The sequence below is a fragment of the Diadema antillarum genome, unplaced genomic scaffold, assembly GCF_040938485.1.
Source record: "Diadema antillarum isolate AM-2024a unplaced genomic scaffold, OU_Dant_1.0 scf00000020, whole genome shotgun sequence".
Classification (NCBI taxonomy): domain Eukaryota; kingdom Metazoa; phylum Echinodermata; class Echinoidea; order Diadematoida; family Diadematidae; genus Diadema; species Diadema antillarum.
The window spans coordinates 4,591,745-4,611,042 of record NW_027270909.1 but is presented as its reverse complement, the minus strand read 5'-3'; the positions used below and the strand labels follow the sequence as shown (position 1 = coordinate 4,611,042).

Sequence of the window (19,298 nt, the reverse complement as noted above, 5' to 3'; positions counted from 1 at the left end):
CTGTAGCACACCGCCATCGATATCCTACACGGATGGGTATGCAAAGATCCGTCTCGAATCCCATCCTCGTCGCCAAAAATAGCTGTAGTGGGGGAGGTGGTGGTCCTCTCGGGGGATTATTGCGGGGTGTGGGTGTATGTGTGTTGAACTGGATGATTTACTAGAAGTGTGATGGGGTGCTAGGTGTGTGAGTACGCCCTACTGGTTCTGTTGCGGGGTTCTTATGGCAATCCAGTGGGTAAGGGGCGAACACGAGGCACCATGAAAGATGACCGAGTGGGAGACGGATCTGCCTGTATAAAATAATGGGAGAGGTCTTTATTAATATGATTGTACATGTAATGATAATATCATTACAAACAAACATCTTTGTCCAACACAAATACATGCCTTGAAATGCACTTGAAACACACTAACTCTCGAAACACTGTAGTGTACGATATCATGAAATCCGTACATGTTTAACACCAAAACCATCTTAGTCATATAGTAACACACAAATACCAAACGAGTTATCATCCTTTAAGCCATGTAAATCCACAGGAGAGTATCAATAATAGTATCATAACTAGTGAAAGCATCTGCCGTCATCAGCTGTATGTGTCATAAATCTCTCTTTCTCTCTGTTGTTTCACTAATGACTTTTCAAAACCATTTATAATACATTAAACAGACTGTAAATGGCTGGGTACAAATGTTGTGGAACCATTTGATACAATGTAAATGTGTTGCAACAATATCTGCTTGTTGAGACTTATACATTTTGTATGTTACAACACTGTAATGCCTATTCACATAGAAGGCTCACTCTACGAAATAAAATCATACTCTCCACACTTCATGACAAAAGTAGCCAGTGTCATGTCCACTCTGTTAGTGTAATGTCAGACCCCACATACATGTAGTAGGATAAAGGCTTTTTACATCTGTGACTACCATTCCTTGCATATAAAATATACAAAACATATCTCATTCATCATTATTTGTAAAAAGAATACCTGTTTTGTTTTAGAGTCCAACAGAGATGTGACTCAAAATATGCTATTTTGTTTGAATGATAATAAAAACAAATGAGACAGCAGTTCTCTCTTCAGTAATTTGAATTGCTGAACAGTTTTGCCCAAACGTAAATGCATCTATTATTAGCACCTTCACATAACCTTTCTTTGGTCACATTTGCTCCTGAATAAAAGTCATGTGATATCATATGGATAAATTCTCTCTTCCACCAACCATTCCTAACACATAAAAGTCACTTCGTCACAATCAAATCAACTATTGCTTAAAACAATTACAATCACACATCTGATCCATATAGGTCCTACTACATCAAATCTGGAACGTCAGCAAGGTAGGACAGGGGTATGATAATGCTGAAAAATTACATTATACCAAACTACTGCAGATCATACAACTTTAGATCACAGGGTACACCAACTATAAAAAACACATGCAAATCTACACAATGTCTCAGCATGACAAACCTTAAATGATGGTAACGGCAGTGCAATACACCTGTATTCTTAACTCCACCATTATGTGTGTCAAAACTATTATGACCGATACTCAGATAAATACTTCTTTAAATCTCTTGCTAGACAGCACATTTACAAAACACCCTAGTCCCTCTTATCAATACAGAATCTTACTCTATTAGGGTAAGCAATAGGAATAATATTCCCTCTTACAACTTCAGTGGTATTACATCATACACCCACAACATTGTTCCTACACTGTACTGTACATCTCTGACTCTATCTCTAGACTCTTCCACGTTACCAAGATCATATTACATAGTTGCATTAATTAAGTAACGATAGTCAATAAAAACCATCCATTCTTCCTATCACACTAAGCATTCTTTCTTTACTCATAACACACTGACTCACTATGCTTATCCAACGTATCTTGAATTGACCGTGTACTCCAACCCCACTTAGGCCTACAGTCTTTACGTACTGCAGTATATCATACGTACAAACCTACGACCGCAGTGACTCAATGCGCCTATACACAACACACATCCGCAGACTAATTCACACACATTACGACTGTGGCATAGACGTGCGTACTATACATACTAGGTGTTGCATCAAGCCAAGTGTAAACCGTATTCCTAACACCAAATTATCCATCTTTAGAATAACATTATACAATCCAACAACAACACTTCCAAACCTGAAATATGTATGTATAATATGACATAATGGATACTGCTTGACATTGTGCCATAAACTGGTATTTCATGAAAAATGACGGAGTTCCACATAACGGATGCACTCACCTGTATAAAATAATGGGAGAGGTGGCCCAACAAAATTGACAGAGGCCCTCTATAGTTCAATGACAGCATACTGTGATCCATCACATTATGACAGTCATAGTTTTACTTTCAGGGATTATACGAAATCTTGCTGAAATTTGTGAATGGTGAATTGAATGCTCATTTGTGAAAATCGATAGCTCAAAAATAAAATTGGGAGTGCTTTGAAGTGTTGATCCACCCCCGGTCACACTCACTTGAATGCTCACATTTCATTTTGAACTTGTCAATCATTTTATTTAAGTGCCTGAAAAAGAAATCGAAAGTAGTGAACATGATATTGTTTGACCGAGGTCACTCAACCGATTGTAACGATCGAACTTGAATGCGCATACAACGAACATGGATGATAACTTTATGAAATAGTCCGAGTAAACCTATATTACAGGGCCTAGAAATAATTACATTAACCTCTTATCAGCCGGATCCCACAATAAGATGTGTCACCTTCCGTACTGGATCCTAAAAGCATCTATTCACCATAACGACCCATCCTACTTTATGTCGACCAAGCTGACAGAAAACTGGCCATAAAAATGACATATAAAAAAAAAAAATATTACGTCCATATCAATCCATTACTTGATTTCGTTTTGTGTATATGTATGTGTGGTAGTGTTTTGCAAGCGTATTGAATGATGCTATATACTGCGCTCTGTGTAAAGCGTTACTGGGCTAAGCTAAGGCTAATAATAATTGAGATTCTTCTCCATTTTGTCACTTGCACACACAATTCAGATGCAAAAGAACAGTCTGTCTCAACGTCAAAGCACTTCGCGAGTTCTATACGCAGAAACCACTGAAAGTGGAGCACAATTAATGCTAGTCGGTAATCACCGTAATAAGTAGTGGGCAACGTTTTTATGATCATTAACGTATTGTACTTTGTCAGCTTAGAATGAGAAGGGCACAAAGTTGTCTCGAACACTATTGGTTTAGTGGGAACCTAATGCCCTTGAGAATAATATGTAGACATTATCATCATTATCATCGTATTTTCTTCATCTTGACCTATAGATTTTGGAATTACCTGAATTTACAGCATTGACAATGATTGACTTTGAATGATAAAAAATAACATTGATTTACATTCACGGGAAATATGAGCATCAATAAGGGCAAGTATATCATACTGTTTGTTATTATTTTCCAGATAATAAAGACTAAGCTATATAGTGACAAGAAAATACTGTATGTCATTATACATGAATGGATAGAAAACTTCAGTTAATTACATTGTGATATAAAGTCATTGGAAACACTCACTAGTTGTTTGCAACAATGTATTATATTTCTAAGCCCTCTTTGTATAATAAGTTGATCTTGGGCATAATCCTTCAATAGCAATAGAATAAGGGTGTTGCTGATGTTTGATTAAAGATTGCATTTCTGTGTTTGGAATTAATGTATAGATACCATTGAAATACCATCCTATATATGAGAATTTCAATCTATTCATACATGTCTGTATGAATTTCAGGGAGCAAGAAGGTCAAAATCCTCAGTTTGCAGAAGTCAGACAAATGACACCTAATCTTCCAGCTTTAAGACGTTTGAAGAGAATAGCGTGTTTCTTTCTGTTCAAAGACCGGGCAATGCTCTCCATCCCCAGACCCAAAGAAAAAGGGGGAAATTCTTTACAGTATCGACAGCATTGCCCACTTTATCGACTTTTCTCTGCATTTTGTCAGACGTTCCTGTTGGCAAGCATGTGACTATGTATGACCACGACTTTGATATCAATCCCGATAACAATAGTGCAGAGGTATGTTTCAGTTTCATTTTGATAATGGCCAAGGGGGCGTGCTGTGACGCTGGCAACAATTAGGCTTACTTGATTGCCTGTTGCAGATCTACTTTCCCCATAAGTCACATTATGTTTTGTGCTAATGAAGACAAGGACAATAAAGAAAGGAAATGAAAGATAAGTAACGACCGTATTAATTGTTTTAATGACGTACAGATAAACAGTTATTGAAGAGTATGACCGCAAAACCCCTTAAGCGCCATTTTTGTACAGTTTAAAGTATATAAAATCCATCAGAGTGAAACTAATTATTATTTTCTCAAATGTTACATAACAAAGAATCATCATTGAAGTTATGAATCAGAATATTTCATATTGTCTTCATATTTCCTTTACTTCAGCGGCTTTAATCATAAGCTAACAAGAATGGAGTTTAACAAATTTTGCGATCAAACTCTTCATTTGTAAAAATGCTTTAGGGTACATTATCTTATGAATGTCTCTTTGGCTATCGTAACTGGAGGTCTACCTTGATGCCAGAAATTCATATCCAGGTAATATTTAGCTAATATGGCCGTTCAAAATTATTTCAGAGAAACAGATCTCATGCATGTCTTCCAAATATTCACACCTGTCCTACGCTGAACAGAGCTTACGGCTTCAGTATATGGCATGACGTACAAGTAGCCTAAACTGGCGTTACAATAAGGCTCCAGAAAAGTCAACATATTCATGGCGAAACGCAGTCGAACTTAGACATCTCTTCGAAACATTTCCAGGTTATCATATTGGCATGAGTGTAAGACCAAGTTCACTCTATATACACTACCAAGATTGCAAGGCTAGAAGGAAACCGTACATTATGTAAAACAATGAGCGAAAGCTCATTGAAATGGGGTATTATATATCTGAAACTGTTCACCACAAGGGTACCATCATTGCCAACCATTGTGCATTTTGTTTCAGTTTAACACCTAAGTAGCGTTTACCTTGATTTTTGGGATGGCATTTTTACCTCTGAAATTCCTCCCCTTGGCCCTTTCTGCTATTAATGATGAATATTTCTCACACTTTAACATCAGTGACTTTTTTCTATGTCATTCTTTAACCGATAATTTCGATATTTGTTCCTTTGACACTTATTCTATTTGCATATAAAATTGTAACTCGAGAAGTTTACATGTGAATTTAGCACTTCTGATAAATTGTTCATGACATAGTGTTCCTCGAACCGATATCAAAAGATCATGTATGTATATATATATATATATAAAAATTCGTGATAGTTGATATCTACGCCATGCTTATGGCATACATTGAGTGGAACTTATACAAGAAAAAATGTATATGTCCGCCTTCAAATGTTATAATTACCACATCCCATTTGGAGGATATATATGATCACTAGATGTCTACTGTAACACAATCGTGCCGATATATATTTGTTGTTTAACATTTTCTCTGCCCTGCTTTTGCTCCTGTCTTCAGGTAGATGTGTAGAACTCGAATGTTGATATATTTTGGTAAGAAGGAATTGAGCAAATGTCTTATTGGAAAACTGGAGACTGATTAAATAGAAGGGCCGAGGGGAGAACGAATTACAGATGAAAAAAAAAATGAATTCCCGATGCAATACTTTTAGTATAGGCTCTCAAATACAGAGAGTACAATAAAGAAAAGAAAGAAACTGGGAATTTATATCCCCTTTATGGCTCACAAGGGTTTACATAAAAAAAAAAAATCGATACCATTTGACATAATTGAATAGTATTGACAGTATTGAAGCAGAATGTTGTGGGCATGTAGAAAGCCTGTCCATTTTCCAGTCGTACTTTGAATAACTTTCATACGAGAAGGTTAAAACGCATGTATCAAAGACTATCTGAAAGTAATAAATCATAAGTTTGAATAGATTATGAAACTCCCTCCTTGATGCAATAATAAAGTGTTATTATGTTCTATGATGGAAAACAATGGATTGTATGTCACTCCGACTCTCTGTTTATCAAACTGCGTGTTGAAACAGTATCGATGGCGTCTACCCACAACTGAAACACAAAAAAAAGAAAAGAAAAGTAATTAACATCTTATACTAGGAATAGGAAACAACTACCAGATAGCCAAAACAGTACTCCAGGACGAACCTATTAATGTCACTTTATTCACTGAGGTGAAATGGATAACAAAAACAACACAAACACAGCAACAAGTAAAGAGAAAAAGCAAAAGCAAAGAAAGTTCACTCTGAAATGTTGTCCGTAGCTACAAGGGACGCGATTTTTTTTTCTTCAGTCTATTAGAAATGAAAAAGAGAAGATGGAATGAATGTATCTAAACTCATTACTTATGATATTTTCAACATTATCTACTGATCTTTCTACAAAATATATATACTTTATACAAATGTACTTTTGAATATGTATACAGGTCAATGAAAATCTAGATGTATTTTTTCTTCTTCTTCCGACAAATCTACGTTTACATTACACCAGAGGAAAATTTCATAAATAGCCATGTATCCTAACTTTTCTTGTTGACTTGAAATAGTGTTAAACAATTCATTTCTATTCAATTCAACTCATTATTTTCAATAACACAATTTTGTTGATACAAATTAAAGAGAAAAAGGGATTATAGTCTGTTTTTTTGAAAACTCAGATCTGGCAACATTGCAGAACTTAAGTTTTTGTTTATATAGGGAGGTCAATCTTAGTTGAGATGGTTAGCCTGTAGGAAGCATTTCCGTGTTATGCTATTCTGAAAGCAAGAGAGACAGCAACACAATACGATTTCCAGTGAACATTTTGAAACAAGGCATGAGAGAATGGAAACTTATCGACGTTGTTGCTCACAGTCCAGGCTGATCTTGGAATTCAGAGCAACCAAGATGCTGATGGAAATGGGCTTGAAAACAGGTTTACTTCTTCTGCTCACTCAATGTATGAATTACGGCGTAACTGCTCAAGACCCCGCAAAATCATGTCTTTATCAACATGAAGGTATCAATCTTCCAAATGGTAAGTTGAAGCTGTTGCCGCCTTTTACTTATATGTTAGCGTTTGAAAATGCCCTGGCATTTTGTGTGCAATGTATAGGCCTACGTTACAAGGTGGGAAAGATGAACAATAAATACAACAGTATAGATACTTTCCTCTGTAACTTCCTGATAAACTTGTATATGGTATCGAATGATTGCGTAGCAATGTAAATAAGCGTTGCTATCATGTATTCAGAGACCATCAAAACTGGCGACGTACTTGCATATCACAGGAATATCTCTGTGGATGCTTCTTTCATCATCATTATAGCACTCTTTAGGAAGGTCACGCAGGCTTGACTACCAACAAGGAAGTGGTAAATTGTCATTACCAGTAGAGTTATGGTAGGCTCAGTAATTATCTGTTACCCCTTCAAAGGAAGCAATGCCTTGATGGAAAGACGACAGTACTACTCTGTATAACACATTGATCTAATCACAAATGTTGATTACTGGGGTGTATTGTAGATGCATCCAGGTTTCATACATTAACGAAAATGAGAAGCTGGTCAAAACAAGACGTTAAATTGTTTTTGTTGATAGTAGATACAGTAGAAGAGAGATATCTGAAGATATCAGATTTAATTGTGAATGTTTAATTGCTAAGGTAAAACAACACTTTATTGACATTGTGTTTTAAATTGTATACATCATATTGCATCTGAGTCTTTTTGTTATGTAGTAAATATAAGAGAAGGTAGTTGCTGTTTAGGTGTTTTGAAGTCACAGATACCGCAAGGTACGCCAGGAACAAGAGGGCAAAATAATCATATGTCAAATTGATCAATGATCTTCCTGGGGATGCCCGATGTGAGAGAATTTGTAAAGTATTTTTGAGTGAAATTCCGAATAAGTACTTGATGCTGTTGTAATATTGTTTTTTTTTTCCTTTCATTTCTTCATGATATCTTGACTGTTAAGAATTGTGATGTGTTCTCAGTACTTCTTATATGATTATTTCTGTGTTTTTCGATGATACTGATTTAAGTTTACATTTTATTTACCATTTGCAAATAAATATTTCAGAAGTATGTGCTTTGTACAACGTCGTGTATGTTTCATTCATTGTTGAATACAGTATACTTCAATCTAACGGACCTGCTCAAAAACAGACGCAAGCTGAGAGCAAGTCGTTTAATTTTGTGAATAAATAAATAAACCAAACCAAAACTTCCAACACGTCCAATTCCCCCCCCCCCTCAAAAAAAAAAAAAAATCTTTTTGTACCTGTCATTCGAGGAATCCGTGACGAGTTGAATCCTCAGAATGCATCGTATTGCGTTAAAATAATTGAATAACATCGACAAAATATCATTCAAACTCAGTTTTACACAATGATAGTTATCATCTTTGCTTTGCTAGCAACAAACACTGACTTAGATTTATTTTTGTTTATTGATTTGTGGTGGGTATAGAACCTATACCCTGCACAATTCAAGTTATATGCAAAAAAAAAAACCACACAAACAAACAAAACAAAACTCAACGAAGTATTAGGAAATATAAAAATTAAGAACACAAAGTACTTTAGGATTGGAAATAACACAAACATATCAAATTATCACGCTATCATTCATTCATTGCCTTGATTTGTTTCCTGCAGCATAGTATAGAAAGATGAGTTCATTCCTCTTCATACAAATCTTAATGGACAAGTCCACCTTCATATAGCCTACATGTGGATTGAGTGAAGGCAACAATATCAGAAGAACACATCAGTGGCAGTGTGGGGGAAAATCGGACAATCCGTTCAAAAGTTATGATTTTTTTTTAAGTATCTGCGCAATCACTGCTGGATGATAAGACTACTACAGTGTATGATGCCATATGCGTACAACAATATAATTATGGAAAACAAAAAGAGAATGTCACATAACTTTACCTTTTGAATAAAGTGCACAATTCTTCTACTTGTTACTGAGGTATGTTAAGGGTAGTATTATTCCCCCTGCTTTCTGAAAGAGAGAAGTCGAGTGTTCTTTTGTTATACGAGAAAGTGAAAATGTGTTGAATTTTCTTTATTCTTTCTTTATATCGTTGTACACATGTGACATCACAAGCTATTGTATAGTCTTCTCATCCAGTCTTACTGAGCAGAAACTTTAAAAATTCGTAACTTTTCAACGGATTGTCCGATTTTTCTCAAACTCTCACTGATGTGTTCTACTAATATTGCTGCGTTCACAAAACTCACATGTCTATGAAGGAGAACTTGTCCTTTTAGATATAAAAGATGAAAATATCCATTTAATAACATTGTTTCTTGCGGTGCACTGTGTGTGCGTTTGTGTGTGTGTACAGGTTCCAGCTGTGTTGGTTGCTTTGACGTCGCCTGCCACAGGGACGATTTCATAGTCGTTGAAGGGAGCATGACTATCGCATTGTGTGTCCGAGAGTGTAAAGATGGCGGATTCCCGTATGCTGCACTTGCACACGGTTACCGGTGTAGCTGTGGAATACTAGTTTGCGAGGATTCGGAGAGAGATGCAGCCCAGTTTTGCAGTATGACGTGTTCAGGAGACACAACCAGTTATTGCGGTGGCTTACATTCTGTTTCCGTTTACAGAGGTAGGATATTGAGAATGTTGCAAGATTGTAATACCCATCCATCTTTAAGCAATTAGCCAATACCGGTTCCGTTTTAATCAAGCTCCGTATTAATTGACATGCTCTCTTCACGTAAAGAGTAGGCAAGTGAAACTTAAAAATCCTCTGTATAATTTTGAACAATAGCTGTCAAGTATCCACTTCGAGGCATAATCGGCTGCCTCTCGAGACGAAACTGCATGGTAAGGAAGACAACACCCACACATAATCCAGTAAGTGTAGTGCACTCCCGTTATAAATGAAGTCCTACAATACATTAGTGACCTGCGGTTTTCTTTCGTTATATCGAATTTCGTTATAGCTGAATAGTAGAGTATGTAAATGAATATAGCAAATACGATTGATAATCCTTTGGCCAAAATCTCTACTTCGTTGGAACGAGCATTTCGTAATGACTGTGTTTGTAGTAACGGGAGCGCACGCTCTGAAAGTTATTAAAATCAGGGGGATAGAAAAAGCTCTTGCAATGAATTTATTTTTGCTAGTCTGTGCATGATGGCATTAACACGTGTTAATTTCGATCCGGGTCAGAGTTAATCTTCCATTATGGCCCTTGTTTCGCCTTGTGCAAGGTCGACGTTGGTCTAGCTTAGTATACACTGTAGCTTCTGGACTCTTTTTACTCGTAATAGCCGTGATTCAGTGTACGCGACAAGCCGTTTGAGGGCGTGACACCCGAGGATTGCGATACGCCGAAAACTGCCATACCCGAGAAAATGAAATACACTGTACCTCTTTCGTTTTCGTTGGGAGCGCAGTCTCATGATTATCGCAGTCAGAAATTTGCGCCCTCTTTTGGTTTATCGCACCGAGGAAAAGGGGACGGAGCCCAGACTAGGTCGACGTAGGCGAGGCGATGCGTAATATCACTGTCCTGTATGTGTGTGATATGCACTTTATTTTGGACCATCTGCGTGCTTGAAACCTACAAGGAAGCGCTCAATCAGACGCATACAAATACACGAATATATCACTTAAATACTCTCTCTCTCTCTCTCTCGCTCATTGCTTACATTGCTTAGATATATCTTTATATATATATATATATATATATATTGTAACGAAATTCGGTGGAACCGATTCGATTTAACCGTTTCGATTATAATTTGTTATGATCGATTGTGCCTATAGCATAGAAAGGGGGCACGATTGGAACGTTTGGCAAATGCTGTAATGTGGTAGTGCATTATCATGAGTTTTAATATTTATTATTAGATATGTGGTTACTTGTTTGTCATGGGCAAGTTTGGATTATTTCAATACCAACTCCGGTTTAGACCGATGATACATGCCGAATTAAAGTAACCATGTACAAGAGATACTGCTAAAATGTATAATCGTTGTACGAATTTAATAACTACGCCAACATTGTAAATAATTTGAACGACTACTGCGGGTATTTTCCGCGTTACTCACGGCCGTGGGGGATTGCCTCCTTTATCCGCGATAGGAGGGGAGGCATATAAAGTGGCCGATGTGTGACATAGTCCGCAACAAGCAGCCCGTGTATGATACATTTCCAATGTGTTGTTAATGTTCACTTCTATGTATAATAAACTGTACATGTGTTCCTGAATTCCCGTCTTCACTGCGTCTTCTTGAGTGTTCTACCACAATACAACAGCTTGGAGGGTGGTGGTACATGTTCCTGAGAAGACCAACCAGGGAGGTGGACCACCTCCCTGGACCAACTAGCAAGTCATTGGAATTCGGGCATAATGGTAATGTGACTTGTCGCATAGTCCGTGCCCAATCCTAGCTCCAGTCGTCGCCGTTGGATTTCGGGTATATTGGTAATGTGACTTGTCGCATAGTCCGTGCCCAATCCGAGTTCCAGTCGTCGCGTCGCCGTTGGATTTCGGGAATAGTGGTAATGTGACTTGTCGCATATGCCCCGTGCCCAATCCAAGTTCCAGTCGTCGCCTGAGGAAGTTGGTAACGGTGCGATATAGCACTTTACCCCGTGCCACCAACGATACCTGTGCCACCATAATGACTGTGAAAGGTGTTCCACGTTAGCGTGACTGAATTGGTAGCAACACTTGGTAGCAGAACTTGGTAGCAAGAGTTGGTAGTAAAAGTTGATAACAAATAAGTGTACCAACTTAACATCCTCTACAAGTGACGTTTGGAAGTGACATTATCTAAGTGATGCTGAACTTGGTATGTGTGCCGCTTGTGTTGGTGAGCTGCTTCTGACACAACATGGTAGCGTACAGACTAGTAGTTTTAATAATGTAAAGGGATCGTTGTAAACTGCAACAAAACGAACCCCGCCTACTCGGCCATCCTGACACGGCTCGCGGAGACATTTGTACAGACAGTCAAATACACTCTCTTAATTCACGACGAGAAGGCGAGTTCGTCACACATGGTGTCAGGAGTGGGATCCCTATTTGTAACTTTCGTATGAATAAATGTAGTTAACTGTGTTTTCACTATGGCACGCGAAACGCCATTGTTGGAGTTGTCACTTTTGCTGGAGAGCAAGATTAGCGAAATCGACGACTTGATTGCTCAGGTGTCAGAGTCGGTGCGCAAACAAACTGGAGTAGCACCAACTTCGGTTTCTAACTTACGCTGCTCACCGATGACACTTGGAGGGCGCCCTAACCAGTTGTCACTGCCATCCTCACCAGTGGTGTCACCTCAGCTGTTTGGAGATGCGAATAGAGAGGTGGAGTTGTCAGCTCCGCCATCGGCAAAGCTACTACCTCAGCAGCATCAAACTCCAATGCAGCAGTCGCATTCATCTCGTACAAGTGACCAGCCTGTTACATTTGGAGGACAACCAGATGTAATGCCACACCAGTTTGGCCTGAACCAGCGACGTCGAACAGAGCTCTGGGACCAGAGACGTCATTATGATGTTCAGGGCAACGGAACCAGCAAACCGGCTGTCATACCAGATAGATATGATGGCAAAGGATCTGTGCTGGATTATCTTTGCCATTTCGAAGCTTGCGCTGGAGTTAACCGCTGGACGGAAGTGGAAGCTCGTCAATATCTGGCTGCCAGCTTGAAAGGAGCTGCTGTCAAAGTACTAGCACAGCAGACGGGACGTCAGTTGACGTACCAAGAACTCGTGAACCGCCTGAAGCACCGCTTTGGACCTGTTTCGCATTCAGAAGTATTCCTGGCAGAACCTCGCACCAGACAACGCAGACCGAAGGAAAGTTTGCAGGAGCTAGGACAGAGCATTCGCGAGCTGACATCCATGGCATATCCTGAATTCGAGGAAGCGGGCCAAGATAAATTGGCTCGAGGTCATTTTCTCGATGCTATAGTTGACCGGGATATCAGAATCGGCCTCTTCCGGGCTCAGCCTCGTACGCTCGACGAGGCCATCCAAGCTGCTCTCAACACAGAAGCCTTCCTGCGGATGGAGAGCGACCGTCGGCAGTATAACCGTGTCTTGTTGTCACAGGAGGAAGAACAAGATGTGGCTGTGAAGGATGAAGACACTGCTGACAAATCCATGGGGGTGTCTGAAAGTAACACCACTCTCATGATCGAAGCAGTGAGCAATCTAATAAAGAAGAGGGAGAAGGAGCAACCAGCGCCAGTGCCGAGAAACGACTTGGCATTAAAGACTGAGACACTCCCTAGAAGCGAACAGAAGGAGGACAGTCAGCCTTCTGACAACAAGGAGGACACATCCAAGGAGGGTACGAATCCTCCAGACGACGGGTGCACACCAGCCAGAGAGGCATCCGAACCAGAGACATCTCAACCGCCACTACCTAGTTCTGCAGCTTCACTTCTGTCATCCACGTTCCAGAAAGGACTGTACGTGAAGTTGAACGTGAATGGGCAGGAGGTGATGTTTCTGGTAGACAGTGGTGCATCGCAGTCATATGTCTCAGAAGGAATGTACCTGCGAATGAGACCCGAGCGAAAGCCACCACTTGAACCAGTGACAAGCATCGTTCGTCAAGCAGATGGATCTCGGCTGAAAACAAAGGGACATGCTACCATGGAACTTCAGCTTGGCTCCTGCTTGTGCCATGTTGACTTGGTAGTAGCTGACATAAGAGCTGAGGGCATCCTTGGTCTGGATCTCTTGATTGGTCTGGAAACCGCGCTAGATTTCGAAAACATGCAGCTGCATACTCCATGGGTATCTCTACCATGTATAAACAATGAGAAACAGATATGTGCAGCAACGACAGCACCGACGTTGGTAAAAGGAACAGAGGCAGCCAACCTTACCAGCCTTGCTAAGGACGACACAGAGACCACGCCTCTCGACGAAGGTATAACTCAGAATTGTGTGCCGCCACATCTGGTGGACTTCTGTCAATGCAGTTTGACAGAAACTCCCCCAGAAAGCAATTCATCGGCATACCAGCTTCTGAGAGACGACTCAGAGGTGTTCTCTACAGGCCGAGCAAGGACACGTGTCAGCGTCAGCGCGACAGCACCAGTGGTTGCGGGAAAGCTACCTAGTGGACATCGCCGGTGTGACGACTCTTCCTCACCTGCACGCTATTCTCGGTCACCGGGAAGACCACCTGATTATCTACCCCGATCGAGGAGCCGCTCTCCGTTGAGGCACGCCCGTTCCTCTCGTCATACATCGGATTCATTCTGGCACACCATGCCAGGGTGAAATGCGACATCCTTCGTGTCGACCTGTCTGCTGCAAGGGAGCAGCCAGGTCAGGAAATCAAATGAAGAGACTGTTGAACTCTAAAAATATGAGCTTGCGACGAACAATTAGTCTATGACAATTGGACAGCTTTGAATTAAAGTCTGTAGTTGTCTCATTACGTTATTATGGACTGTACGTAGAGTTTTGCAAAGGAGCAAAACGTTCAATAATGTTTGTAGTAGTATATTTTGTTGTCATTTTTTGCTCTCTATGTGTTCGGCTCCAGGGACGAAGCCTGCATGGGGAGGGAAGCCATGTAACGAAATTCGGTGGAACCGATTCGATTTAACCGTTTCGATTATAATTTGTTATGATCGATTGTGCCTATAGCATAGAAAGGGGGCACGATTGGAACGTTTGGCAAATGCTGTAATGTGGTAGTGCATTATTATGAGTTTTAATATTTATTATTAGATATGTGGTTACTTGTTTGTCATGGGCAAGTTTGGATTATTTCAATACCAACTCCGGTTTAGACCGATGATACATGCCGAATTAAAGTAACCATGTACAAGAGATACTGCTAAAATGTATAATCGTTGTACGAATTTAATAACCACGCCAACATTGTAAATAATTTGAACGACTACTGCGGGTATTTTCCGCGTTACTCACGGCCGTGCGGGATTGCCTCCTTTATCCGCGATAGGAGGGGAGGCATATAAAGTGGCCGTTGTGTGACATAGTCCGCAACAAGCAGCCCGTGTATGATACATTTCCAATGTGTTGTTAATGTTCACTTCTATGTATAATAAACTGTACATGTGTTCCTGAATTCCTGTCTTCACTGTGTCTTCTTGAGTGTTCTACCACAATACAACAGCTTGGAGGGTGGTGGTACATGTTCCTGAGAAGACCAACCAGGGAGGTGGACCACCTCCCTGGACCAACTAGCAAGTCATTGGAATTCGGGCATAATGGTAATGTGACTTGTCGCATAGTCCGTGCCCAATCCAAGCTCCAGTCGTCGCCGTTGGATTTCGGGTATATTGGTAATGTGACTTGTCGCATAGTCCGTGCCCAATCCGAGTTCCAGTCGTCGCGTCGCCGTTGGATTTCGGGAATAGTGGTAATGTGACTTGTCGCATATGCCCCGTGCCCAATCCAAGTTCCAGTCGTCGCCTGAGGAAGTTGGTAACGGTGCGATATAGCACTTTACCCCGTGCCACCAACGATACCTGTGCCACCATAATGATTGTGAAAGGTGTTCCACGTTAGCGTGACTGAATTGGTAGCAACACTTGGTAGCAGAACTTGGTAGCAAGAGTTGGTAGTAAAAGTTGATAACAAATAAGTGTACCAACTTAACATCCTCTACAAGTGACGTTTGGAAGTGACATTATCTAAGTGATGCTGAACTTGGTATGTGTGCCGCTTGTGTTGGTGAGCTGCTTCTGACACAACATGGTAGCGTACAGACTAGTAGTTTTAATAATGTAAAGGGATCGTTGTAAACTGCAACAAAACGAACCCCGCCTACTCGGCCATCCTGACACGGCTCGCGGAGACATTTGTACAGACAGTCAAATACACTCTCTTAATTCACGACGAGAAGGCGAGTTCGTCACAATATATATATATATATATATATATATATATATATATATATATATAACGAAGAATCAAGAACTAGTAATACATATTTTTTGGGGGTTTTTTGGCAATAAAGAATGTGTTTATTGAATTAGAATGTTCGGTGGCCTCCACCTTCTTCAGGAGTCAAATTGAACATGAAGAGCGCGCACTATTCGAAAAATTCTTTATCGACCCCCCCCCCCCTCCAAAAAAAAAAAAATGCATTACTAGCTCTTTATTCTTCGTTTTATTTGAGCCAATACGTGAATTCTCAACATGTTTATATAAATCTGTCCATGACTGTTTTTTTTTTCAGGTCTTGCATCAGGTTTTTTTTTGTGGTATAACGCGTGAATTTAGCTTCAGTCTCAAATTTGAAATAAAAATACAGTGATCTGCTTGAAAACGGAACACTTAAGTTTTCCATTGTGTTATGTGGTTTTTTTTTTGCAATGTAATGTCTCTAATGTACTACCAAGAATGATATTTGAAATGTTGTTTTGTGTTTTACTGACAGTGACAGACAGCACAATACAAGAGACCTCTCGGGATTACCGAACAGGTATTTAGCACTATTTAAAGGGCTCACAGACAGGTTCTTTGAACATCAACAATAAGAAAAATGTTAACCTCTCCTGGGTGATAAGGAAACCGTAAACATGTCTTTCTTTCAATCATTTTGTACGTAGTTATAGTATGCATGAATTTTTACATGTTAATTGATATTATATAACAACATCGAATACCATATCAATATAATATCATTCTGGTTTCATTCAAAAAGAGCCCTTAAATAGTATTTTTAGTGATGAAGATATGAACTGTGTTTGATAATTTTTAAATTAAAAGTCCGATCAAGTGACTTACGCACCAAAAACTTATTATTGTTACTCATTGTAAGTTTGGAGTGCAGGGTTGGGACTTATGATTTTGTTAATTCCCGATACAAAAAACAAACAAACATAGTTTACCGTTCAATGCTTTTAAAATCATTCATATTTACTGCCTTTGCATAATAACCTAAGGAATACAGTAATATTTGCAAGGTGGGAGAAAATTACACAGTGAAACGGCAGCGTTTCCTACAAACGGCTTTTTTTTAAAGTTCAGAACTCTCATGTAGGTTTTCCTTCTATTCTATAAGTTCCAAATGTGTAATGCCCTTTATAAGATCTTCCTTCTGTCGTTAATACTGTCATGTGATTGTTTTCATCTACAGTAATGAGTAATAGCCAGACAGAAGGGACGTCGTGGAATAACGCACCAGGTAATGCATGACACTGACATAATGACGAATTAACGAAGGTGGTTTAGATTTAAACCATGGTTTATGCAAAATTCTTCTGCGTATGATACGGTTGGCAGATTGCGTACGCCAACATACGTCTAGTAACAAAACGTTGATACGCGCATGTCAAAGGTACGCCACTGCTCCGCGCATATGAAATTTTACGTTTATTTTAGACCATGGTCGATGTGGTCTAAGCTTGAACCATCTTCGTGAATTCGGGTCATTCATAGGTTCTATAGAAATATCGAAGACAACAACGTTTAAGCTAAACCAAAAATAGAAATCCTCGACTTTATTATAATCATAAACTTGACATCGAAATATTCTCCAATTTCGACTAATCTTACTAGGAACTTAATTCAAATTGTTAGAGAATGCCAAAGTTACTGAAAGTATGGCAATCCTGTATCTTCATGAGTCTTCTTTGTTTTATCCAATGAATTCATAGGTGTTTCTGTGTGTGTGTGTGTCTGTCTGTCTGTGTGTGTCTGTGTGTGTTTTCTTGTAATGCCTGCGGAAAGAATTCCCATCTTGAAATATGCTTTATTTCCATACAATAAAAGGATGTATACAAAGTATACACTTGAAATTCTACAGTCTTTTATATATATCTACTACTTTTATTCGGCATTCTTTACTCATCAGTGGTCCATAAACTGTTATTCTGTGGGGTCCTGCAATATGATAATAATATTTTGCCGTCTTCAAGTGGATTTTGATATGTCGCTTTGAACAGACATTTTTGTAATATTTTATGCAAAACAAAAGTACTGTCAAACCATGAACACGATAGTCTCAAATGTACGTCTCGCCTTACAAAGTGGGATCATCTTACCAAAAGATGCAATAAGGTCTTATAACCTTTCAATTTTTCCATTCTTTTTTCTCACAGATCCGACTTCAGCGATGAAATTATCGAGCGACTTGATCCCAGTTTCAAGTACCGGAATTAATTCAAATGTTCCAATGCTTCATACGAGTTCAGGAAAGACCTGCAACAGTGTTGCTCAAGAGGCCAACAATTCCCTTGTCATTACACTGAGTATTGCTGTGGTAATCTTATTCGTTCTACTTCTGTTGGTGGTAATGAGATATAAATGCCAAAGAGGGAGTAGAGACCAGCGAAAAGCTGCTGTCAGTAGAGACGATACAGTGGTTCAGAGCGCTGATAACCAATCGATTACTCACACATACCACGCTCTCTACGCGGCACCTAAGGTCCCGCCTATGGGAGCATCCTACAAACCTCCGAAAGCAGCGTGCCATACAGATACACCTCCACTGCCTGAAGGCCACCCAGCAGCAAGCATTGATTGCACTTCACCCTATCAGGAGGTCGAACAAGAATACGAAGAAATGCACTCCATAGCTGTGGCTTACTCGCGGTGCCCCGAGCCAGAGTCCCACACCTTTTACACCACCTGGACTTCACCCAATCCTGAAGAAACGTATCCCATCACCCTGTCACAGTTGAAAAACAATGAAAGTGCCTATCAGGATAATTGTCTCTCTGACGTACCTGCAGGCGTGTCAAACATAGATCACGAGTATTTTCTCGGTAGTAGAACCTATGATACTCAAATATTTTAGTCGTATAGAATGCTTCACTTTCGTAGTGATTTACCAAATTTTACGACTCAGTTAATCAATGTTGATAAGTAGTAAATCAACGATTTTGTGCGTAAACCTTCGAATTGTCGATTGTGGTGAAGCTGCGCATCACCCGACGTTAAAGGAATTGTATAGCATTGGTTGAGGTCAAGATTCAGCCTTTAACTTTTTGCAAGATACTTAGAAACAACTTTTTAAATGACTTGTTAAAGAGCATACGATTCTAATTGTATTAAATAGAAAGTTTATTCAAGGTAACCCCCCAAAAAAAACAAACAAACAAACAAAAAACAATAGGAATAATTTAGAGGAGCTATCAATCACTTTGACGTACTTTATGTTCATACATTAAATGCAGATACGTTTTCGTTTTGCTCATGGGTATGCACACACACATACATACACACACAATTTATATATATATATATATATATATATATATATATATATATA

At 39.3% G+C, this 19,298-nt stretch overlaps 1 protein-coding gene across 1 annotated transcript; it reads left to right on the top strand.

Annotated features, from left to right (window-relative positions):
* Window positions 1-6,829: 6,829 nt before the first annotated feature.
* On the top strand, window positions 6,830-18,824 carry LOC139728767 (uncharacterized). Its single transcript, XM_071639710.1, has 5 exons — window positions 6,830-7,087; window positions 9,409-9,675; window positions 16,461-16,505; window positions 17,163-17,210; window positions 18,127-18,824. The coding sequence occupies exons 1-5, from the start codon at window positions 6,895-6,897 to the stop codon at window positions 18,822-18,824; spliced, it is 1,251 nt and encodes a 416-aa protein (XP_071495811.1). The 5' UTR covers window positions 6,830-6,894.
* The last annotated feature ends 474 nt before the right edge of the window (window positions 18,825-19,298 follow it).

Excerpts from the sequence above, each read along its gene's own strand:
- LOC139728767 (XM_071639710.1), top strand. The coding sequence starts at position 6,895 with ATGGAAACTTATCGACGTTGTTGCTCACAGTCCAGGCTGATCTTGGAA. Across the intron at positions 9,676-16,460 it reads TTCTGTTTCCGTTTACAGAG|TGACAGACAGCACAATACAA; the intron begins GTAGGATATTGA and ends TTTTACTGACAG. Across the intron at positions 16,506-17,162 it reads CTCTCGGGATTACCGAACAG|TAATGAGTAATAGCCAGACA; the intron begins GTATTTAGCACT and ends TTTCATCTACAG.